At 36.6% G+C, this 27225-nt stretch overlaps 1 protein-coding gene across 3 annotated transcripts in view; it reads left to right on the top strand.

The window, feature by feature from the left end:
* The window catches only part of LOC112058203 (GATA-binding factor C), a 155371-nt gene extending 128954 nt beyond the window's left edge, over positions 1-26417 (top strand). For 2 of the 3 annotated variants that reach the window (XM_052882434.1, XM_052882435.1), the window contains exons 6-8: positions 19619-19838; positions 22466-22605; positions 23986-26417. In XM_052882434.1, the coding sequence (XP_052738394.1) occupies positions 19619-19838; positions 22466-22605; positions 23986-24012 (387 nt within the window). In that variant the 3' untranslated portion in view covers positions 24013-26417. The remainder of the gene's footprint in view (positions 1-19618; positions 19839-22465; positions 22606-23985) is intronic. The other variant, XM_052882436.1, reaches the window with a different exon arrangement.
* The last annotated feature ends 808 nt before the right edge of the window (positions 26418-27225 follow it).

The following is a 27225-nucleotide window of genomic DNA, read 5'->3' as shown; positions in this document are numbered from 1 at the left end:
TTTGTTGAACGCACTAATCTCAGGATCTACTTTTCCGATTTGAAAAACGGAACCACGCAGGTAAAACCGCGCGGTGTCAGCTTGTGTATTTATTAATATTTAAATTGTATTTAAACGTATCTGTGGTGTGCTGAGAGGACCCCAATACTACACAAATTTTCCAGATTTTCGCAGAAAATAGCAAAATAAATTTGTTATTATGCAAATTAGTGTGGTAGTGCGAAATGTCATTATCGTAATTTACAATAAAACCTAAAACAAACGTTCGCGAGCGAAATAAATCCTCCGCGCTTCTGCAAGTGTTGCGAACCGGAGTTATCGATAATCGAGAAGCTGTTAAAGCCTGTGTCGATGTCGACAGCTACGCTGCTGGCAGCGTATGAATTAGTGTAGCATGGTAGCCGTGTGAGATTTACTGAGGACCCGCCGCCGTCTAATTGGACTGGGTTCGATGCCACGGGCGCGAAACAGATAAATTTATTGCCCGCTATAATTGTTTTTGAGATATGCCTTCGGGACCGCTAGCGCCATCTTCATTAGTATACTAGACTAACAAGTAAAAAACCGTTTACTATGCAAATTTAGATTGAGAGACGCGATAGCCCAGTGAATGTGACCTCTATGCCTAGGGCGTAGGTTTGAATCCGGTCCGGGGCATGCACCTCGAACTTTTCAACAGTCAAACAGTCAAGGAAAACCATTCTGAGGAAACCTGTATACCTACCTGAGAATTTTCTTAATTCTCTGCTGTGAAGTCTGTCAATCCACATTGTGCCAGCTGGTGTACTATTAGCCTAACCATTCACATTCTGAGAGGAGACTCGTGCTCAACAGTGAGCCAAATATGGGTTGCTAATAATGACGATGACACAGTCACTCATCATGAAATAACGAAAACCGCTTAACGTAGAAAGATGAAATTTGACAAGGAGGTAGTTTGTAGTTACTAAACGTCCGCTGAGAACGGATTTTGTGACAGGGCCGGACTAAGGAGGTCTGCTTGCGGACGATGGCTCGGGCATCCGCTAGTTGTTTATAAAAGCTCTACTCTTGTATCATTTAACATAGTTACGTTAAAAATTCTTATGAAATAATTTAAACTAGCATCTTCGAAATAAGACAGTATGCAAATGAGGCAATTCCAGGCAATGATAATTTTATTTTATAATAAAGATCGGTTACGTCCCTACAAAATCACCTCAAAAAGTGATCCGAATAATCGGCTACACCACTGAGCGCACGCATGCCAATTTTGTCTTTAATTCCATTATATATTTATTATTTATGTATATATAGTTTTTACACTTCCTGAACACGCCACGTTTTTGACGGCCTCCGTGGCGCAGTGGTATGCGCGGTGGACTAACAAGACGGAGGTCCTGGGTTCTGCGATCCCCGGCTGGGCAGATTGAGATTTTCTTAATTTGTCCAGGTCTGGCTGGTGGGAGGCTTCGGCCGTAGCTAGTTACCACCCTACCGGCAAAGACGTACCGCCAAGCGATTTAGCATTCCGGTACGATGCCGTGTAGAAACCGAAAGGGGTGTGGATTTTCATCCTCCTCCTAACAAGTTAGCCCGCATCAATCTTAGACTGCATCATCACTTACCATCAGGTGAGATTGTAGTCAAGGGCTAACTTGTAAAGAATAAAAAAAAAAACACACAACTCGACATTGTAGACGATATTTAGGTACTTACTACTTATTATTTGTTTAAATAACGCTCGTTGTTGTTGAGTTGTGTATAAATTTCCTCTTTTGAGCGCCTCATGTTTCATGCGCTAGTAACACATCTAACAGTATTTAATATCATTGATCCCAGGTAAATAACTACCATGTTTTAATAACACCAATATAGAGCGCGTATGCATACACACGTCATAAAGTATTAGTATCTTAGATTGCATATTGCAGTAATAAAAACCGTATTCACGTAACAGTTCGCTGGCAAAGTACAAGTTTCCGCGTAAGAATTTTACAATAATTTTACAACGTCCAACAAGTAGCTTCACTTCATATTCGCGTCAAATGGATTACTTCCGTTTTTGTAATATTTATTAGCTTAAATTCTAAAGCCAGTTTTACACGATATCACTGTCAGAGATTAAGTTTTTGCATGGCTACCCTTTTGAGCAACCTCGACGTTATTTGACTTCGTAGCGTCTTGAATGTCAAATGTATACTGGGGTTTTAAGTATCAAATATCGTATTGAACTAAGCTTTTAAATTAACTTTACAAAATTAAGGTAGGTGTCTATAAACTTAACTTTGAAATCTTTATTTAAATATTAGACATTCATTTGTTTTCTTCTTATACCTATACATTTTTAACCGATTTCATAATAGATGCTTTGAACCCTCACTAGTAGTAGAGTATTGTACCTTTAATGGGTAGGTATGGAAAGTAGGTATACGAAATTTGGACTCTTAAACACTCTCAAGTAGATAAATAAGCGAGGGTTAAAAGTAATAAAAGTGGCGTATGTATTGTCTGAAAGTTTCATTGTCTCAATAGACATTCGCTACGGGGTAGAGGTTTTTAAGGAGATATCTAACTTTCTACTGTGTATTTGGATATTTCTATAAAAATCTCGTGTGGAATGTTTTCGTGAGTCTTCTTGCTTGAGATCCAATGTAATGAAATGGTTACCTGTGCAATGAACAGTGATTTTCTGGTATCACTTATGAACAAAAGAAAAACCATCGTTTTATTCATTATTGTTTCTGAACATTGTTGGTTTTATTCATTATTGTTTCTGAACATTGTTGGAAAAATGTGCTCCATGTAGTCATTGAGGCTTGTTGCCTATTTGGACCTTCATCGACTTTGAAATAAGATATATTGAACTTTGAAACCTCGTGTCGTCATTTGGCAGGTAGTTTCACAGGGAGAGCTTATTTAATTACATTCGTGCGTAATTAAAAAAAAATGTTGCAAGCCGGTCGCAATATTTGAGTTTACAAATCAAGTTAATTTACGAGCCGTTTCCGCGACACGGCCGGTGCCTATCGATAGTGAGAACTAATTAACATTTTGATAAAAAACAATTAAAACCGCAATTAAGTTTAGGAATATAATAAAATGACCATTTAATTTTTGTTTTAGAGATAGCCGCTATCTGCATTGTAAACATAAAATTTAATTTAATGTGATTAATTGTATCAGCTTTGATCTTAACTAGGTAATAAGATATTTTTGCGCTTATTTTCTCTTTTTATTGTAATACATGGTATAATTTTGGTTGAGTTATTATACCTACACCCATTAAAGCAAATTTATGCAGACGCCGTAATTAAGAACTAAAGCATAGAGTAAAGTTCAAGATGTCTTGTATAGGTATAGCCAATTCATCTATATTTAATATTATAAATGTGAAAGTGTGTGTGTCTGTTCGTTTGTCCGTCTTTCACGGCAAAACGGAGCGACGAATTGACATGATTTTTTAATTGGAGATAGTTGAAAGAACGGAGAGTGACATGGGCTACTTTTTATCTCTTTCTAACCCCCCACTTCCCTAAAATGGGAGTTGGAAGTTTGTATGGAACCTTTCGCAGTTTTCAAGGTAGGAAGCTGAAAATCGGTACACAGATTTAGGTGGGTGGGAGTAGGGAAGGGTAGGGAAGAAGCGTATATTAGTCAAAGCAAAGCTTGACCGGGTCCGCTAGTAATAAACAAGTGCTTTTTTGACAGTAACAGACAGCATGTTACAATCGCTTTACAAGTTCTGTAAATCTGACGGTAGCGGTCTTTGAACGCAGTTTATTTAAAAACTCCCTTTGGAGGCTTTATCATGCTACTTATACTTTCTTCTACTTCTGGCCATGTAATAGGGCCCGCTTGGCCCACGCCTAGCTACGCTACTGTACTAAAATGATTACAAATATGCCCTATGCCCATCATGTCATGAAATACCGTAGCATCTAGACTCCAAATGCTCTAATACATGAGAGAGAAGACCTGTAGTTCGCATGGACTTCCTTTACATTATCATTTAAATCAATAGTAAGAATAAATAAAACATGAAGTGTCTGTTAGTGTTTTAATATAACTGTGTTGTCACAAGTTGTTAACACGATACTAAAACGAACTTTTTAAATTTTTGTCTCTCTCCGGGCTAGTCTCTAGAAATACTGAATCAATTTTATTGGACTGGACGATCGAGGAGGTTAATATTGAACAAAATATAGGGCAATTTTTATCCCGAATAACCCTGATTTATGGAAAACTGAATTTGTCTGGAAAACGCTTACGAAGTCGCGTAAGTGCACTAGTAATAAGTAAATGGTACACTCTCGTACAAGGGGCCAAGAGTCCACGACTCGTCACCGCTCGCACGGCGAATAAATCGGGCTTGTCGATAAATTTGGCGAGAATATAAATCGCATTTTCAATTATCCCCGAAGTAGCCGGCTGTCCGACTACTGCCCCGAGTATTTATTTTAATCACACACACAACAACATACAAGTAAAACAAAGTCCTGGTCTCCGTCGACATCTCTCGAGGCACATCCTTAATTATGAAATATTGCTTATTGCAATCACTGAACCAATTGTCAATTAACGACACTTGCGTCGTCCATCTCTCGTGATATTTATGTGCAAAATACAACCTTGCTAACTTGTCGGCTGCAATAAAGTATCGGTGTCATATTAAAGAAAAAGTCTATATGTATTTGTTGGCATTTCGGAAGACCAGTTGTAACAATGGAAAGTACAAGCATACTAGCTGCCGTCGCGCGGTTTCACCCGCGTGGTTTCCGTTCCCATAGGAGTACGGAGATCCTATATAGCCTGTAGGCTTCCTCGATAAATGGGCTATCTAACACTTAAAGATTTTTTTTAGATCGGACCAGTAGTTCCTGAGATTAGCGCATTCAAACACACAAACAATGTTTTGTGCTTTATAATATTAGTATAGATATGATTTTTTTAAAAGCCTGTAAAGGCTTTTACTCGTAGTAGAATAAGTTTGAACTTTAAAGTTCAAGTATTCAAAATTTGTACAATAACTGTTATGTCTAATTTGCTTAATATTAATATAATTTAGGTATAATAATTAATTTGTAATTAAAACAGACCTTGATACGCGGCGCTTCTTTTACATCGACGACGTCATAAAACCTTTTAATAGATAAGTGACATATTGCGTTAAAATTAGTAATCGATCGATCATTAAATAAATCACATACATAGTAAGATTAATAAACTTCAAAATACCTACTTAAATGACTGCTTAAAGCCATTACGCGATAACATAAAATCTACTTAAGTGATTATAACTTTAATTACGATAGGTATTCTGTCTACTAATTCTTACCGCCATGCTGCATGCAATATTACTCTGTATTTCTGTGTCTTACACAGAAATACAGAGTAATATTAAACGGTAATTTCTCTTTTACGTAGCATTTATTTTTATACTTCGGGTGCCATGGTCAAAATCATGGTGGTCATCTAGATAATGGCTAGTTTATTTTTTTTACTGTACCCAATTTAATTTTTTGAAAAATTTACATTTCATTTTTTGAAAAATTTTGTGGATTTTCATCCTCCTCCTAACAAGTTAGACCGCTTTCATCTTAGATTGCATTATCGCTTACAATTAGGTGAGAATATAGTCAAGGGCTAACTTGTAAAGAATAAAAAAAAAAGTTCGGAAAATGGAGTCTGTGTTATAGGGTCCTGTTTTATCCCTTGGGTACGGAACCTAAAAAAAGATATGAGTAAGAATAGCTCCGCGTAAGTACTCGTACAAGATGCGTTGCGCAGGCGCCGGTCGCTCGGTTGCGATGCTAACAACGCGGAACTAATTCTCTGACAACACTAAGAGAGCCGTTTCTTCATCGAACCACGCCAAATATGCGTATGTTTTTTTGATCTTTTAAACTGTACGTGAAGATAGAGTTAGGGGTGCATTTCATCCAATAAATTTCTTTGGATGAAAAAAATATTTATTTTACAACAAACAAAAAATTTTCTTCACATTGAAAATATTTTCTTATTAATATATCAGCCACTGCCGATCAAATACTTTTACATATCTGTGTGGTTTATTTTTTTTTTATCACCATTTTACAAAATCTAGAAGTAAGTCACAATCACAAATCGTATAGTGCAATTCAATGCCAAGCATTTTTATAATCTAAAATTTAAATAATCCTTAACACTATAGTAAATTTTTCGTATAACCTTGCATTTAATGCATATATTATTATTTATAAGTTAGTGGACCGGTCAAGCTTCGCTTTGACTTAGATATGCCTCCTTCCCTATCCCTACCCTAGGTACCCTACCCTACTCCTACCCTGCTATACTCTTACCCTGTTCCTACCTACCCCTACCCGTACCCTACCCTTACCCTAAAAAGGTCACAAATAGTCTGCATACCAATTTCTAGCTTTTAACCTTAAAAATTGCGGAATGCTCATTCAAACTTCCACCCCTAATTTTAGGGAAATGGGGGATTAGAAAGAGACAAAAAATAGCCTATGTCACTCTCCATCCTTTCAACTATCCCCGCTTAAAAAATCACGTCAGTTCGTCATTCCGTTTTGCCGTGAAAGACGGACAAACAAACATACAGACATACACGCACACTTTCATATTTATAATATTAGTATGGATACTCCTACCTACTGAATTATCAGTTTTCCGATTAGTAAAATCAGTCAATAGGCAACAAGTAACGTTAAGTCAGCCCTTAAAAATTCCTGAACCCTTTCCGTTCACAGTTGGTTGGATCTCATTCACGCGCCACCATTTCGCAGCTGGAAGCTAAGCGGCGGCGCCACTGCTTTTTGTGCGAAACAAAAAAGTTTTTAAAACTTATACAAATTAAATCTTTTGTTGAAAACTTAAACGTACACTGATTTTTAATTTGTTGTGTTGTAATCAATGCATACTATCTACATTGCGAAGAGTTTTTCCGAACTTTGTTGTGTCTGTAAATACAGGACACTCTGATTCTGGAGATAGATCAGATCATATATCTGCTGGGATTTTTCTTAAAATAAATACCCATTATTCAAAATTCATTTATTTCAAGTAGGCTCAGTTTAAAAGCACTTTTGATACGTCAGTTGACTATTTGTAAAGATTCTACCACCGAGAAGAAACCGGCAAGAAACTGAACAGTTGCTCTTTTAAAAAAAATCATAAAATATTATAATTTACAATTGATGACAACATTACAATTTCTTATAGTTTTACTTCTTGTGTGAAGGTGGAAGCTAATCCAATGACCTCCAAGCATCTTTATATCACCATCATCTCACTTTAACGAATTTACCCAGTAAAGCCACAGAATACGTATGTATGTAGTAGAGCGTCTTTGTGAGGATGAGATTGTTACCAAAGAAATCTCTCATTCGAGAAACTTCTAAGTAACTTTAGAGATTTCGATATCTCCAAGTTTTTTTTTACTCTTTACAAGTAAGCCCTTGATTACAATCTCACATCGTACCGGAACGCTAAATCGTGTGGCGGTACCTTTTTGTCGGTAGGATGGTAACTAGCCACGGCCAAAGCCTCCCACCAGCCAGACCTGAACCAATTAAAAAACCTCAATCGACCCAGCTGGGGATCGAACCCAGGACCTCCGTCTTGTGAATTCACCGCGCACACCACTGCGCCATGGAGGCCATCAAAAAGTCTTAAATGCAAGAGCAAGTCATGAGTGCAGTGTAGAGTTCACTGTATATAATAAACATCACAATGATGAAGTAGCTTGAACTTCAAGTCCGAAATTGAGGAACGTCTATTAATACGGGCCTTAGAAGCCAGAGGATTCCGCGTATGCTTGCGTGTGGCCACCGGTGTCGACGCGGCCAATTGCGTCCGTCCTTTATTTGTCTGCTCGGCACATTTCTCCCGACCTCGAGACCATTTCGCTCTTTAATTGCTGCTTTCGACACGAGGCTGATTGGATCAGATGGCGGGCTGCGTTTTTTTTTTTATGAAATGCCTCCTTTTTTGAATGCGGTTTAGTTCCCAGAAATTTTAAAAAAGGTTGACGACACAAACATCTTCTTTCTGTTTCAAAACGCTATTAATATACTTAGTAACCGTTTCACCTTCTAATCAGTGTGTGATAGCTTATTCACAAATTATGTTATTGTCATCTAAATATACTTATAAAGCGAAAGGTCATGATTAAATTTCGCAGTGAGGTATTTTATAGTTAGTAGACATCCTCTAAGAACAGATTTTAAGACAGGGCTGGATTAAAGAGGCCTATAAGGCGAACGAAGACACGAGAGTCCGATACTTTGACAAAAAGTAAGAAAGTGATAAAACTTACGGTTACACTATCTGACGCTTATCGGTGGTGGTTTGTAACGAAAGTAAGAAGTTTGTGAGTTGTATATATAGACCTGAAAGTTACTTCACATATTTTCATACAGGAATTAAATCCTGTAAAGACAAAACACTGAAGGAAGACGCGTAGTATTACGTTGACAAAATTGTACCTATATCTAGCTCAAGACATAAATCATTGATCACTTACCGAGTTAGGAAAAAAAGGAAACTAATATAGCTGCGGTTATAAATTGTCATTAACATCTTTATCTGTTGATTGTATATAAGAAGGCAGCCTTGTGGGCGTGTAAATACACTTATGTCTTGCGATTTATTAAGTGTTTGATTTTCACACGATTGTATCTATTGTAACTCGATATAGGTATTTCTTACAGTTATTATAACTTGGCATGGCGTCCATAAAAAGAAGCACGCGACGTTTGACGATTACAGAACAGAATACAGGGAAATTATATGCAAAATATGTTGCAATAAAAAAAGGGCTAGATTTCATCACTAAGGCAACTATTTATCGTATATGCAACAAGCAACAATCGATACTTTTCCTACCTCGATAATTTTAATGGAGATATTCTTTTAATGGGGACGAGGAATCTTGGTACGAGAAAGCGATAAATTACAAGAAAGAATGCGTAAGATATTTGTCGAGTACTTGAATAAAGAAGTTATTAACTTTATTATTAATAAATAGTTGTTTAAAGAAATAAAAATAAAAATTGTTACTTCAATGACTCCCAAAAATAAGGAGGTTTTAAATTCGGCGCTTACTGAACTGAATTGCAAAGTTTACTAGATTTAATTTCCTAATCCTGATGCAGCCGTTACTATAATTATGAGAACTCCAGTAAGTCTGATGATTTAATTTTTGGTAGTAATTATTTTGGTGCTAATGAAATGACAAGAACAATAAAATCTGACAACCATTTGCCTATATAGTATCTAGATAAAAAAAATAATAACGTAATAAATGACACTCATTAAATTAAATTTGAAGGGAAAGTATAATCAGCTATGTGTAAAACCATAGATCATTAATTATCCTTTATTCAATGTACATTAATTGCATATACTCTAAAGTCTACCGTTGTTCTTTTAACCCTATCAAAGTAATTGGCATCGTTATTTAGGTAAATATTGACAGCGATAGACCCGAACAAAAACAAAAGCGGCCTGTTACAGCGATCGTTTCAATAGAGCCATTTAAGGCAGTTTTTGCCTGATAATGGTTGTGCGGTGTACATTTTTTTTGTTGTGTAATTGGTTGCTAATTCTTAAGGTCTGTCGTGCTGTACGGCTGTCTAATTTATCTGATCCTTATCGATTGATTTACAGCTAACCGGGGTTTGTTCAATTTCTCTCGCCCGCGTGGCCGTTGCATTCCATTTTGTTCTGGTTTTATTGCAATTGGGCCATTTGGTACTGTACCGAATTTCGTTTCATGATCGTTCAATTGTCGGTCGAATTCAAATAAAAGTGTTTCTATATTCTATACAGCATTATAAACGACTGCTGAATTTATTTGTCATACGAGAGCGAAGACAATTTTACCATCGAGTTTTAGATAGCACGTCTAACATTTACTTCCTCTTTAAATCTTAACTAAATTAAAAAGAAGCTAAAACTTTATGGACTGATAGAATTGTTATAATTTTGAGTTAACTTCTATAAATACTGTAAATAGATAACATGTTTACTAAACTGACAGACGTGAGACATCACATATTACGTGGCGACACAAGACGTGACGATGTGTCGCCAGACCTTTAGTCTTCCTGATGGTCTGACCGACCCATCTCTTTGTGTCACGTGATTAGTATTAATATTTGTTAAGTACTAAAACCGTAAAGTAAGGAGTTAACTTTCAAATAGGTGTACTACATGGCTATTGGTTAGAAGCAAATTATTTTCGGTTTAATTTGCTATTTGCCGGGTCATTGTCTCAATTCTGACAAAGATTCGACCTTACGTATTATGAACACATTGCGGTTTGGGGTTTTCTTTCTTATGAGTCAGGATTTTTTCTATATAAACTAGAGATGTTACGCATGCAACATAAAATCTCTTCTACTAAATCTATACTAATATTATAAAGCTGAACAGTTCGTTCGTTTGAACGCCCTAATCTCAGGAACTCTGGAACAGGAACGGATTCAAAATGTTTTACAAGCGTTTTAGGCGGACGAAATCGCCGGCGTTTATTTGTATAGTTATAAAACAAGAGTAAAGTAATTAAAGTAAAAGAAATTTGATGCTGATGATTATAAGTCCAAGTCGGATAGTACCTACAGGCCAATAAATTTACATCATAAGCTGACCCAATCCTTTAATAAAGAGCTTTAAAGGAAATTGTAACTTCGTTCTACTTTAACAACATAAAGAATGTAGACTTAGGTATGATTAAAATATTAAATACAACTAAAAAATGGTATTGCGAAATAATATCATTATAGTACACGCTAAAATCAGTTCCCATAAATAGAATCACTTGCATAGCCGTATCGGTTTCCCTTTACAACTCCCACATAGGTAGGTGGCAGTAAAATCAGCAAAAGGTACATAAATCTGCTTTAATTGCGAACACAGCGTACACAAAGCCTCGTGGCTGTCGGAAAAATTACCCGCCTCGCGTACTGCGCATTTTCCATGGCATTGTGAACGTGAGCCTGTTATTTTCCCATTTCAGCGGTTATGGTCTCTGTGCAGATGGGAGCAGATAACTGTGCTAGAAATCTAACGCAATTATTCGCACGCACCGTAAAACATAACGAGTCTGAAATATTTTTATGTGTTGCTAACTATTGTGGGTGATGGTGTTGCTCAATTTTTGCGTTTCGAAAGCATGCTCATTGCTCGCGTTACGCGTAACGTAATTGAATTGTTAAATGATCTTAATTATAGCTACTCTTCTATACTACGTATTTATTTATAATTGCTTTATTGGTCTTTGTGGTATGAAGTTTTATTTCAGGAGTTTTTATTAGAAAATTGGGATGGTCAATGGTGTTGGCTCAATGATCAGCCAAACAGAATCTAATATCAATTTTAACACAAAGTCGATTTTAGATACTTTTAAATAGAAATTTATTTCCAATTTAACTGTTACTAATGTTGGTACCTATTCTACTTGATAAGAAATAAAAAAGAAGTGACCAAAAATTTTAATGCTTAGTTTCTAAAGTCGTAGTTTGCATTAAGCAGCGCCCGCTCTTTTGTTCTTTGACACACTTGTTAGAACAAACAAAGCTTGTACAAGTAACACCAAACAGTTTTCTTACATGCAAACTTGTAAAACTTGGATTTTATATCTAGGGTGCACGTAAAAGCATTTAAATTATGGCTATGATGAACAACTAATTTTATTGTTTGTTTGTGTATCGTAATATTTCAATCTCAATTTAAAGTAATGAAGACCGAAAACTTGTAAATCTCGTCAACTTGAAATTTGTTAGTAAAAAAAAGTTGTTCATAATTTAAATATTACTTCTTCATCGCTCACTCTTGGCAGAGTGGTCGTAGTTGCAGCGATGAGCGACGCTTTCTGTGTAATGTTCCTCCACTTTTGGCGATTGGCTGCATTATGTGAACCCTTAACCATGAATGATTCTGTAACATCCAACACTAAATCCGTCCAGCGGGTTGGAGATCGGCCTCTGGATCTTTTGCCTTCGAATTGGCCCTGCATTACCAACCGCTCAGTTAAATCCTGATTTCGAGAGATGTGGCCAAAGAACTTTAAACTTCGTCAAAGCACAGTTGACGAATTTTTGCTAAAGTTCTATAAGTGTGGAAAGATTTGGGAGAAAGTCTAAAAAAGTCACATTAATCAACAATCATGTTAAAAGCAGGAAAATTGGATTTGTAAGGATGACAACCATTGAGTTTGTTGTGGACTACTCGGACGGAGGCGTTTTTACAACCGTTGTAACTTTAATTTTAAGTTTTCGACAGCACTTATCATCATAACAACATAACCTGATGTTTCAAAACTTGTTAATCTATACTGTTTACTAATATATAAAGCTGAAGAGTTTGTTTGATTGATTAAAGGCGCTAATCTCAGGAACTACTGGTCCGATTTGAAAAATTATTTCAGTGTTGGATAGCCTATTTATCGAGGAAGGCTATATATTATCCCCATACTCTTACGGGAACGAGAAACATGCGGGTGAAACCGCGCGGCGTCAGCTAGTCCCTCTATAAATTGAACGATCCTGAAAGACAAGATAATTAAAGCGCAAAGTTTGTAGTAAAACTACGCAGATAAACTTACATACGTACAGCGCTAATGCTTCGATTTACCTTACCATAGGTACTCCCATCACTCCGTCAAAGGCACATCCGTTGATACACTGTCGAACAAATCAACGTAGTTATTCACGCTTTAGCGTTTGTTATTCACGTCAAGTATTACTGCAAGGTAATGCTTGCTGTTATCGGAGTATATTTGAACAATGATTTTATGAACATGATTAATATTTCTCTATCGATTGAACTTAAAACTACTTTTTATATTTGGCGACAAGTTAACGCTTCATTGGGATCTCATCCGGGGTGCGATTCCGCTATTCAACCGACGAATAACGGAGAGAGAGTTAACAGTTCGACGTGTATATTATTTTTATTTACTCAGTAAAAATTTACACTTGTTCATAAAAAGTGTAACTTTTTACTGAGTTGTCAATTATGATATTTTTTTTACACTTGAACTTTATGTTTATATTATGATGCCCATGGCAAATATAACGTCACTAACAACGAAGTTGCCATGGAAACGAACGTTGTCATAGCGCTGTGACTTAAAGGTCTTAAGGGGTCTTGGGGTGGAGATTCGATCCCCGCCTCGTTGGTCTATTGTCGTACCAACTCCGAATACAGTCTTTCCCGACTAGTTAGAGAGAAATGGGAATATTGGTCATATTTAAAAATTTGGCAAATATTCTTTAAAAAAATTAGTTTACTAAAATGAGAATGATGAATAAAAAATTTGAACTATTGGGCTATTGAGGCTATAAGAAAGTCGGTAAACAATTACAAGCCAAATTCATGCCAGCACACCATAAGGGCGATCGCGTGTGCAGCCCACATTCACCTACATGCGCTTTATCCCCAGCCTTGCAGTATTAATCCTTTCAATCTCGTGTTACTCCACGCTTTACCCGCTATTATTGCTAAGTATAACCATATGAACACGGCTACGTTAAAGGTTAACCTACATTACGATGCTAGGGGTCACTTTCTAGCTAACTACAAATAATATAATAACAATGTAATTTTCTCAATTCTCTATAAGTGTGAAGTCTGCCTTAATGGGCCAGTGCGTTGATAAACCTACTATGTGAGAGTCCCTAGAATGGACCTGTACCCACCCTAGGATTCTGGGCTACCGATATGAAATTCTATTATGATACTAATAATATACCTTACCTTACCAGCAGCGAAGAGTTCATGCAAGCCGATTCCCGCCGGGTTACCTTTAGAATCATGCATGTTCATTGTTGTACTGTATCTAGATAAATAATATGATAGATGACTTAGATGAGAAGCTGGAGTTTGTATCACAGTATATAAATTTCCTTTTCTTTGGGAAGGCTTATCTTCATCTAAATTCCATCCTTCGCCACTGCTACCTTATGTCCTAATATGCGTTTTACTACTGACTTCGACAATATAAATTAGATAGCTATGCAGGTATGCGAGACATTAAAACTTATCGGTGTATTATTGCTTACTTCGTCAATATAAATTAGAAATACGTATACGAGACATTGAAAACCATAATTGCATAAAGACAGTCTAATCAGAGAACATCTAGCCAATTGTTAAAAGCTGAAAGGTCAGAGAAAGCCGTAGTCATTAGCCAGGCATGCTAAACATTACACAATACAAATGCATGTTAGATATATTTACAGCGGCGACAGATGTCGCTATTAAAAAGAATACTTAATTGCTTTTCCCATTGATATTATAACGGTTACCTACTTCATTTATATGTTTCACATAATCTGTCCTATTAAAGAGAGTTTATGTGCGCACACATTTTGTTCTTGTTACCTAGGTAATAAACACTATAATCCTGTAAATAGTTGGGTCGGTCGCACAAAGGAGGCGGAATGTTGCATGCAAAGTGCGTATATCGTTAGCGAACGGATTCGCTGGCGAAGGCGTATGACCACGATATTTCTCCACGTAATTACTATGGTCATACTCAACAAGCTGTGTACGCTGAAAGCAGATTTTCCAATGATAATAAGTTACTTGAAATAATCGTTTCTTGAAATAAATAGTGTAATTCTTTGAAAACTGTTGTAAATATTTCTAGGAATTGTTACTTTTGTTTACAACAACATTTTCCTCATTCTATTTGTGGAATTTTCATCAAAATGTTCTAATTTAATCCTACTGAATGCTTGACTTATAACTAAGACAGGCACCAACTTTTGTGCAGTGTTCGTGACAGTGATGTTTATGAAAATAAGTTTATTAATAGGTACTACCTAATTTATTAATAATTTAAAGCAATAAATAACAACAGTTAAAACAGTTGCAAGCTGCTAATACAAAAATTATCAGCTTGGAAATTATTATATCTACTGATTGCTCAGCAGTTAGCCAGTGACCAGATAGTCTCCCCTCTCATTCATAAAGGAAACTCATGCTCAAGTGTGAGCCGAATGTGGGTTGATAATGATAATGAATGATTGATCTGGTATATTTTGCAAGAAAATCTTGTTCCTTTCCTTGAAGTGTGATAGAAACTTCATGCTAGAGCTTTTACATTCCAAATTTTGTACTAACTTCAACCGTACTTGTTAATAAGATAAATAATACAAATATAAAACTAGTTCATAAACAATTCTTCATTTAATTTATCTAATTAAGCATAATATTGCATACCTACTGAGCGTTATAACCTTATTGTTATAAGATCGCTCCTTCCTGTACATCGGCAGTGGGAACGGCGGTGTAATTAACCTGATATAATGGCCAGTTATTAAGCAATTTCGACGCAACATGGCGCTCGTCTCAAGACCTAACCACTAACTGTACGTTATATACCCACCTAGGTACAGCGTTTAGGAGATACGCCTTCCTTTATGAGACTATAACCCTTAAAAGGAACTGATTCGCATGCAAACAGCGTGTGATGATTGCAAACTTGGTTGCATTTTCCTGCTCTATGTTATTGTTTGCTTTTTGTTTCGTGGAATCCTGTTTTCCTTTTTATACCTGGAAATCATCAGTCATCGTAGGATGGATCACAATATTCCAAAATATTCCAAATAAGTTACAAAGGGCAAATCAAAAACTTCTACTTTTTATAACTCTGTAATTTCTTATTTAATGGCAATTTGTGGAATCGAATGTTTTTCCATTAACACCCTTGGATCAGGCCATTAAAAGTATTTTATTGTGAAAAAAAATAAATAAATCTCATCGTCATAATTATCAACCCATATTCGGCACTGCTGAGCTCAAATGTCCTCTCAAAATGAAAGGGGTTAGGCGAATAGTCCTCCACGCTGCCTGGCCCAATGCGGATTGGCAGACTTCACACACGCAGAGAATTATGAAAATTCTCAAATATGCAGGTTTCCTAATGATGTTATCCTTCATCGTTTGAGACACGTGATATTTAATTTCTTAAAATGCACACCACTGAAAAGTTGGAGGTCCCGGATCGGATTCGAACCCACACCCTCCGGAATCGGAGGCAAAGGTTATATCCTGTGGGAATACATCTATATATGATGCATTTATACCGATGATAAATAATCCGTAATACCAAAATGTCCTAATCGATTCACTGACATATCCATCACCGCCAAAACTAACCGCAGTAATCAGAGACTTTGAGTTATGAATACCTCCAAATAAGCCGGTGACCTTCGTTCTCTCCACATCATCAAAACCTGGTTGATTTCGCGTATTTTTCGCAACAACGCCCGATTATGGAAGGTCATTTAAACTGGCAATTGTAGTAAAACGTGCGTGCTAATTCCCAATGTCCCTAATACGTTCCTACGAATCGCCCACACATAGCGACGCATACCGCGACGTCGCCGGCCTGCAATTGAAGCAATATAAAATGCATTAACATTAGTGCGCATGCCGGCGGATTTAGCGCACGTAATTAGGTCATTGTGAAGCCTTCGTGCCTGAACACAATGTGAGTTGAGACGGGAAGCCGATTCCTACGCTGTGTTATCGAAGTACATAAACAGAGATTAAAGTTTTAGTATTAGTAGAGCTTATTGTGTTAGAGCTTGTCCAAAGATTTACTTCCGCCTTTATTATTTTAATCGCCGAGTAACCGATGTGTTCCGATTTGAATGGTATGGTTTTTCAAACAGGCATATGCCTCTAGATTGAGGAACACAAGATAGCACTTTCAAGGACGTGTTTTCCACTAACCGTCACTTACTTACCGTACCGTCACTTACCGCATTCTGTCTACTTGAACCCTCAATTTAGGACTATTTCCTCCTCTCCTCCTCCTCCTCCTCCAGGCTCCTCTAGTTATAAAATCAATTACAAACAATATATTGATAACTGTAGGCACATTTTTTGAATTACATAAATCGGGCTAGAGAAGTGTTGTTGTGTATTGTTTCATCATACCAGCCGAAGCATTTTGTAGGGACTTCCAAACATCACGATCTTGAGCCGCCTGCATCCAACGAATCCCTGCGGCTCGTTTGATGTCGTCAGTCCACCTGGTGTATTGTTTATGTATATTCATTTATTTATAATAGACGAAGTGTAAACAATTTCTGACGGCCTCGGTGGCGCAGTGGTATGCGCGGTGGATTTACAAAACGGAGGTCCTGGGTTCGATCCCCGGCTGGGCAGATTGAGATTTTCTTAATTTGTCCATGTCTGGCTGGTGGGAGGCTTCGGCCGTGGCTAGTTACCACCCTACCGGCAAAGACGTACCGCCAAGCGATTTAGCGTTCCGGTACGATGCCGTGTAGAAACCGAAAGCGGTGTGGATTTTCATCCTCCTCCTAACAAGTTAGCCCGCTTCCATCTTAGACTGCATCATCACTTATCATCAGGTGAGATTGTAGTCAAGGGCTAACTTGTAAAGAATAAAAATAAAAAAAATTAGGTATTAGCTAGCACCAAAAGCGCGAACAAGAGCAGGTCATGCGAGTCCCGGCGGCAGCGCAATGAAATCGTGCGTTTAGGCCACATGCCGCATGCCGCCGCAAACTTCCACGGAAGGCGATGAATAACTCATTGTCCGTCCGTCCGTCCGTCGTGACGCACGTTTCTTGGAAGTAACGATGCAATGCAGAAAGTGACCGAGATACTTGACCCGCGAAATGCACAAATATGAAAGTGCATTTCGCACGGGAACAATGAAATTGTCCGATGCTTTCAACGGGACCGCGATAGAGCGACGCTAGAGATGCATGTGAATTCCGCGCGTTCTATGAAAGTGAAGAAGAGCCCGAGCGTTTTCTGCATTTAATTATATTTATTTTGTTATTTATTACCCTCTGTTTACAATCTTGTTTTTTAATTACGTTTTAGAATGCCGGGGTTGTTTGACTATCTCTCGACTCGCACGTTTCACAGTCATTTACTTCTTCCTGCAAATTCTCTCTTTGCAGCTTCCACTTTTTAATTTTAGTCTTTACTATTTCTTAAAATAACTATAGGCCTAAATAGAAGGCTCAAAGTCGCAGACGAACCAAAGTCACTGACATAACTCAACGAGTCGCGAGGCTGAAGTGGCAATGGGCCACATAGTTCGAAGAGCCGATGGACGTTGGGGTCTCAAGATGCTAGAATGGCGGCCCCGCACCGGCAAGCACAGTGTCGACCCCCCACTAGGTAGACTAGACATTAAGCGGGCAGGCAGCCGCTGGATACTGGCGGCTCGAGATTGTTGTGCTTGGAGGTCCATGCAAGAGGCCTATGTCCAGCAGTGGACGTCCATCGGCAGACAATGATGAATGAATGATGATGATTTCTTAAACTATTGGTTATTGTTTAATTAAAAATCTAATTGATTTTAATTAATTTCATTTCACTACAGCTCACATTCATTCTTAACAAACGCTTAAAAATTCATGTTGCGTCGCAAAAGATAACCAATTAATATCTTGTATTAAATTCCTAAAGAAGACTGTTATTTTATATTCTTGATTTATGAGATCAAAAGTCTCAAAATAAACTTGATCAAAGCGGTGTACAACGTCAAAAAAAAAAAACAATGTCGGCGCGCACTAATAAACACAATTCCCGCCGTTTCGGCATTAAAATGCGCGATGACGCAACCCAAGTTTCCCACCAAATGTGTACAAATGTAGTCACAAAGTGCATCGCTGCAGTAATTAGGATGCGTCGTAGGTACACTTCACGCATGTCGGCTTCGACCACCAAACAGCTAAATATTCGCACACTGCCCATTGTGATACAATTTCATGGTCTCGGCTCGCCTTTATACTTCTTACTTAGCATTCCAAATTAGTTTGCAAACGTTTTTTATACAGCTTTAATGTCATGTCATAGCAATAAAGTGGGAACGCGTTGGCAAAACTGAGTCAGGCCGCTATGATTGTTAACCTCGCGTTAGCCGAGATATATTAAATTGATATTTATACTGTTATTATTTGAGAACGAACTTGAAAAAATCAACTATATTTTTTAGTAACTATTGGTTACTAAACAAATTAAATATCACGTGCCTCAAACGGTGAAGGAAAACATCGTGAGGAAACCTGCGTATCAGAGAATTTTCTTAATTCTCTGCGTGTGTGAAGTCTGACAATCCGCATTGGGCCAGCGTGGTGAACTATTGGTCTAACCCCTCTCATTCTGAGAGAAGACTCGAGTTCAGCAATGAGCCGAATATGGGTTGATAACGACGACCAAAAAAAATACGTCGACATAGATACAACATGGATTTAGAATAGTGGGAGAAACCTTGAGTTAATAGGTACAAACTATTATTAGTAAACATCATTCAATTAGGACTAAAGGATATTAACTGACGGAATTAAAAGTTAGCTTTAGTTAACGTTTTCTATGTTCTATAACTTAACTAAATGATCTTCAAGAATTTCATTACTTCACCGTTGGATTGTAACTCAACGAACAGGCTCTAAAATGCCTTTTCGTTAGTTATAAGACGATCAGTTTTTAATCAGTTCTAGACACGTAGAGACAATTATTTAACAGTTAACTAATCGACTGATCCAGTACAATATATCTTCGATTTATTCAGTATATGTATCTACGAAACCTTTGGAATAAATCGTTTCATAAGAATATGTTTTCTTTGTCGCAGGTAAACCGACCGTTAACAATGAAGAAAGAAGGCATCCAGACGAGGAACCGCAAGCTTAGCAGTAAAAGTAAGAAGAAGAAGGGAGGCATGGGGATGGGCATGGGTGGTGGCGGTGCGTGTGCTCTAGCTTTGGGCGGGGTCATGGGCGACATGATCAAACCCCTCGGCGATGCTACCAAAGGCTTTGGGGGCTCGGCGTTTCCATCAGCTATGGATTTCGGTAAGCTTGAGCATAGTGTTTGTATTCTAACTATATCTTCTCATTTTTTTTTAGCACTACTTCTTTTAAATAAAATAGAAATAATTTACTTGTTACTTACACCACATAATTACTTAGTAACTTAAAACTAATATTTAGTTTTATATCTAATATCATAATTATATAATACTAGAAGACGCTGCGCGGTTTCACCCGCGTGGTTCCCGTTCACGTAGGAATATGGGGATAATATATAGCCTTCCTCGATAAATGGGCTATCTAACACTGAAAGAATTTTTCAAATCGGACCAGTAAGTAGTTCCTGAAATTAGCGCGTTCAATCAAACAAACAAACAAACAAACTCTTCAGCTTTATAAAATTATAAAATCTTTACTTTACTTATCTTAGAACTACTAAATGGTTATACTTTATAATCTTTTTAACATAAAAATGAAACTGACTTTAAAGACGTATTTCAGTTAATTTGTTAACTAAACTGATTTTCATGAAAATGAAATGGGACCAATCTGAAAGTATACTCTTTCAAACAAAAAAATATTTTTTAAAATTGGTTAATAAATGACGAAGTTATGTGGTAACAAACATTAAAAAATAAACATACGCGTCAAATTGAGAACCTCCACCTTTTTTGAAGTCGGTTAAAAATGTGTTGTGCTAATAAAATGTCTGACTCAGCTAATATTTTAGTCACTTGTGTCTATATATAATAATAATTAGCATTAGAAATTTCAGTCTGCCATAAAATAATCAATCTTGGCTTTATTATCATTACACATTAAGTAAAATCCCCTGTAACTTTTAACTCATCGTGCAGTCTGTTATACTTGTTTTTACTTTGAGTTTTAGAATTGGAACAGGTTATAATAAAACAGTTACTAAAGTAAAATTACTGTTTACTAAATATACTAGGAGAACCACTTCGTTGATGCATTTGTTAGCCTATGCAGTTTTAATCATCATCATCTGAGTTCGTGTACAATGTACTACTTAACTGGGTCGGGCTACTTAATATTTAGTTTCTTTCTTTCAACAAATCCTCATCATCATCATCATCATCATCATCATCATTATCAGCTGATAGAAGAAGAAGAAGAAGAAGAAGAAATATACTTTATTGTACATTAAAAACAAAAATAAACAATAACTTATAATAACACTTAGAAACTAATGTACAAATGGCGGTCTTATCGCTAAAGAGCGATCTCTTCCAGACAACCACTGTGGAAGAGAAAAAAAAAAACGTAAGCACCGATTCGGGTATACGCACACAAAAAATAAGAAAAGTTAAGTAATTTAAATACATAAATATTAAGCAATAATACATAATAATAATACATAGACTATACTTAACTACGTCATACATATATACAAAGAAATATATATATACATACATACATACATACATACATACACACATACATACACACATACATACATACATGAAAACCTGCAAAACAAAAACAAGACGGCATCTAATGGAAGACAAAAGAAAAATAAATAAACAAAATAATTCAAAAATAATAATAAATAAAACATACACATACAAGCGTAATTTGGATTAATAAGTTAAATTAAAAGATCAGGGAGGAAAAAAGTGCATGTTATAGATGTCTATTGCTGGACACAGGCCTCTTGCATGGACCTCCAAGCACTACGATCTCGAACCACCAGCCTCCAGCGGCTCCCTGCAACCCACTTGATATCCTCGTAACACAAACCCTCAGTAACCTGAAATTCAGAAGTCATTAACTATAGTAACCGTTACAGTGTTAAATATTATCACACATTACTGCTGCATAGCGGGTCTAAACTGCAGATCTCTTCACCTATAAGTACTAAGCCTTCAATGGACCGTTAAAATAGATAATGTTGAAACAGAAGAAAACGATACAATATACTCTGCAGCTCTGTCTTGTCAATAACCTTTCTTTAGAGCCGTGGTGAGACCAAAGTCACCGACATAGCTCAACGAGTTGCGAAGCTGAAGTGGCAATGGGCGGGGCACATAGTGCGAAGAGCCGATGGACGTTGGGGTCCCAAAGTGCTGGAATGGCGACCCCGCACTAGTAAGCGCAGTGTTGGCCGACCTCCCACCAGGTGGACTGACGACATCAAGCGAGTCGCAGGGATTCGCTGGATGCAGTTGGCTCAGTATCGTGATGTTTGGAAGTCCCTACAAAAGGCCTATGTCCTGCAGTGGACGTCCATCGGCTGATATGATGATGATGATGATGAGAGCCGTGATAGCCCAGTGAATATGACCTCTGCCTCCGATTCCGGAGAGTGTGGGCTCGAATCCGATCCGGGGCATGCACCACCAACATTCCAGTTGTGTGCATCTTAAGAAATTAAATATCACGTGTCTCAAACGGCGAAGGACAAAACATCGTGAGGAAACCTGCAAACCAGAGAATTTTCTTAATTCTCTGCGTGTGTGTAGTCTGCCAATTCGCATTGGGCCAGCGTGGTGGACTATTGGCCTAACCTTCTCAATCTGAGAGGAGACTCGAGCCCAGCAGCCGAATATGGGTTGATAATGATGATGATGAAACCTTTCTTTTAATTTTTGATTTTTGGTTTCTGATGTTTAGTTTTTTGATTTTGAATGTTCCATTATCTTCCGCAGGTCAGCATCAAGTAGGCTTAGTACACCCAGCGGCGGCTCACATGTCCCACTGGTACGGCGCGCCGCACCAGGGCTTCGCCCCCCCGCCAACGTCACACAACCCCTACCATCACCATCACCTCGCGCAATTAAATTCTATGGTAAGATTGTTTTGACTGACTTTCTTTATAGTGTCTATATAGTTTGTGCGCTATAGCGTGGTGCGGGTGACAGTTCGTTTCACTCTTTAAGTTTGCGACGATAATAGTACATATTAATAACGTCATAAGGCAACAGTCACCGGCATCATGCTACAGCGCACATAATATAACAAATTGATAGGACAAGCAGATGATCCATATAAGTGAAAGCACCATCCATATTAGTATTATAAATGCGAAAGTTATGTCTGCTTGTCAGCCTATCTGTCTGTTTGTTACCTTTTCATGCCAAGCCACTGAACCGATTTGAATTCAATTTTGTAAAGAGATAAATTGGACCCTGGAGGTGACCCTGCATAGGCTACTTTTATCCCGGAAATGGTCCCCGCAGGATTTGAAAAAACAGACTTTTACAAGAAAAAAGTCACGGGCGTTCACTAGTTGTCTATATGTATACAGAGAACAATAATTTGTAGACATGCAAATAACACCTGCTAAAAATACCTCGCCCTGAGCCCAACAATATGAAGCATACCTGTTAAACCTCATCTGCTGTAATTTCTCCGAAAACCATGCTTTTCAGATCTGAACTGAAGAAATCAGTTAGAGACCTACTATTAAATCACACTTACATTTTAATACTTACGTTAAAATTTTTATTATTTTTTTTATATTAAGTAAATCACTACTGCAGATTTACTCATAGATAGAAGTAAATACACTCTTTGTATCTAAATAGCAGATCTCTAGCGAGTACAACTTAGTTCTTTATTCAAAGCTTTTATCTCCAACGTAACTATACTAATAGCATTAACAACTGAGTCTTAGGGCCATAAATCATTTCTCTATATCTATCTCGCTTGCACTTATGGGTCTTATGGAGCCGTCTAGTGAAGGGTGTAACAATGAAAGACATATTATCGATAAGTAAAGTTTATTATCGTATCTTGTTCACAAAATTAAAAAAATTAACAATATTTGATTTAATATAATACATATTTCATATTATATAATTATTAACTAAATAAAATTAATCTTCATCTGAGTCTTCATCATCAGAATCTTCGTCTTCTGCCAAATTTATTATATATTAGTATCCATAGTGCGCAACGAGTAACACATGAATGTATTTATTTAATTGCAGTAAACACATTTATAGCAAAAAAAATACGCAATGCAATTACATTAGAAACCGACCAATCAGAATCGTCCAAATCATTATTGACTCATCATTAGCACGTGCGCAGGTAGCCGTTTATCGATAATTAGGGTGCGCAGGTAGGCGCGCTGCACATTCCTATCTTTTTTGACTTTTATGACCGGACGACTCAGATGATAATGCGCATACTATAGATTTTTAACAGATGTTTTTATTTGCAGACCGGCTGGAGGAGTGAATATACGTGATAAGTCAACCAAACAAGAGCATAACTCGGTATGTCGGTGATTATGTAGGCATAAAGTCCCTCGGACGGAGCGACCCAAAACAAAGGCATCACAAAAATAGAACCTGTGATTCCACCCGTAGTAATAAACATAAATGTTACTTTGCTTTAACAGTGAAATGTTTAATGACGTTTTATGTAATCTAAAGGTGCTGATAGACTTGACCATTTATTTGTAACAGAAAATCGAGCATTCGCCGTTTTTGGAGTTTACTCGTACTCCTTAAAAATCGATCAAATATAGCCCCCAGTATAAAAAAAAATATGGGCAGTAAAATTCGATGAACGAATGTCAGCGTTTTGTGCGCAACCTATTCTGCGCACATTTCACTTTTCAGGCGTAGGTATTGAGACGTACATAGTGTATGCTGCGGGGCAACATACACCTATTTAGACAGTCGATCTGAAAGAGTAAACTCCATTCGTACGTCGGAGCTGACACACAGTTTTATATATTTGTCGAATTGAACAACGAGCCGAGCCAAGCATAGAGCCAAATATTACTACGAACATTTTGAGAATTCTAGCTCTACTCGATGTTTCCATTCCTAACAAATCTGCTCGCTAGAATGCTCGCCAGAACGCTTGATAGAATACTCACTAAAATGTTATCGTATTTTTCTGTGATGTAATATTCGCACATCAATTGCTCATTACAAGTGAATGCTCAAGTCTATCAGCACCTTAATAAAGTTACTGTGATGGTTCGAAGCGCCTAAATTAACGCATTCTAACATGATACCATATAAAATGAACTGTTACATTTATGTCGAAAGTCAAGGTGCGTAATATTACGTCATAAACGTCATATAACGTTTTGCGTTAAAAGTTTTAATTACTTACTCATTGACACGTCACACTAATTTATAAGACTGTTGGACAGAATTGATGTTTGTAACGCTATACGAACGCACATTATCTGCAACATGAATTGAAGAACATATCTGATGCGTAAATAAAAACCCAATGTGGTTTCCCAGTGAAATGCTTTTATATTCCGTCATATTGTTCCCTACAAGTATTGAAATCTATGCGTTGTGTTACATTGAACTGCCTGATTAACTGAAATAGTTTTCTCTTAGCAAACAATTTATTTGATTAAATTACATACAAGTTGCGGTTTTTGCGTTTGCGTAATTTAGGAAGTCGACTGAAAATTAAATTTAAATATTTTTTCTGGAATAAAACATCGTTCGTATTTCCTACAGACCATTATAATTATAGATCTACAGATTGTGTTATTTTTATTAAGGAGCAAAGATGCCTTATGCTATTGTAATGTATGTTTCGCGTTTTTCAGACAACGCTACTCTTAAAGCTCTTTGACACGTTTGCGTTTGCGTTCATCCATGATTTTGATTTTGCGACAACGCAACGCTACGTCAAAGTTGACGACGTTATAATAAGGAATGCGTTTTGTTTCAATTATAATTTAAAAAATGAAGTTACGAAAAATTTGTGTTGTTTGTAGAATGAGGTAGTTCAGTGTGACACGATTCTTTGATTATTTTACATGATAAAGTAACTAGCGAAATTGTACAGTATTATAATATAGATAAGGTCGGTTACTATGTCCGCTTAGATGATTTATATAAATATATAAGTAGGTACTGTTCGTAAACAATTTATGTATTTTGTACATAATATTATATTAAGTTATATTCCGTTCCTGTATAGATTGTTTTTATTATTGTGTTATTGTATTTAATTTTGAACTGTTCAGTTCGCTATAGGAATTGTGATGTGTTCAAAAAAAATATTCCACATATTTCTTTTGTAAATTCGATTCGTGTAGTCTTATGGAAACGCAATAGTAATTTATATAAATAGTTGTAATTCGTGCGAGTTGTAAATAAATTTACGGTAAAATATTGTCAGCATGGAGGACTGTTCACGGATTCGTCACCCGAAAGTTTCTTATTTGATTCTCTTGAAGGTCACAGAATTGGGTTATCACCAAATTATTGTAAATTTATATATTGATATTTTTGTTTAAAAATAAATTATTACAGCATTTTCTATAACGGTACGTACCTTCATAAAATTAAGATAATATTGTGTGGCCATAAATTTACCGTGAAACATTGTTTTTAAGAGTGTTGATTAAAAAAATTAAATTACCTACAATTTATCTCTCAAAAACAATATTTCCATACCCAAAAAGTATGTAAATATAAAAGAAAATGTAAATGACCTTAGAAAATAAAATTATCAAAATAATAAAAATATGTAAATTAGAGATCACCGCAAAACAGCCTGTAACAATATCCCGTACCTAAAGTTTTTAGTTTTTAAAACAAAACATTGTGAAGTTGTGTATTTTAAATAAAATTGCGAATAAATTATCAATACTTATTGATATTTCAATACGACTTTTTATTCTTGAAACAGCCTTTTGCCTTAAAACCTGAACATTTGTTTCCCTTTTTAATGATACTTACAATATAACCATTATCAATATCAGCAAGCTTATAGGGAAAATAGAGCGTAAATCCTGAAACGCTGAGCTCTTACCTTAATATTGAGTATGGTGGATTTTATTTTAAAGGATAAATGAGAATTTAATTGATTGATTGGTTGATTGATTTAGTATTGATTATAAATAAAAAAAAATATTTTTATTTCAGGCCATTGACCCATATAGTGTTAGTAGTTAATAGCTTATTATCTATGTTAGTGCGAAATACAAAACACTAATACTAATGCTAAAATTAATTTAAATATCTGCACTGCCTTACTGGTGCACCGGGTACACATATATGTGTGTGTGTTCAACATGGGGCAATTGAAATTGTCAACAACCACCTTCAGGAAGGTGTTGGTGCTCCCCCTTACCCTGCTCAACAGCGATGTAAGTCGTTTACGATTCGATTATATATCTACAGATTGGCGTTAATTGCTAATTTACTTTCTAAGTGGCAAAAATACAGACCTTCAAAGTAAGTGATCAGGGAAAGGTAAATCCATGATTAAATTGCAGGACGCAATGAACCCGAAAGATAGATGTTGCAAAGAACTAGATAAAACAAATAAATAAAATGAATATCAACATGATTCAACAATACGTTTATCAGTGGAATCAACTGATTTGCATTGTCTGAGTCATCGTACCTACAATATCTATCGCAAATGTTATGTAAGCTCAGAGGAAGATATCGCAAAGGGATCCTCATAT

Source organism: Bicyclus anynana, chromosome 7, assembly GCF_947172395.1.
Source record: "Bicyclus anynana chromosome 7, ilBicAnyn1.1, whole genome shotgun sequence".
Lineage (NCBI taxonomy): Eukaryota > Metazoa > Arthropoda > Insecta > Lepidoptera > Nymphalidae > Bicyclus > Bicyclus anynana.
Note: the sequence above shows the minus strand (reverse complement) of the source record. Positions and strands in the feature narration are given on the sequence as shown.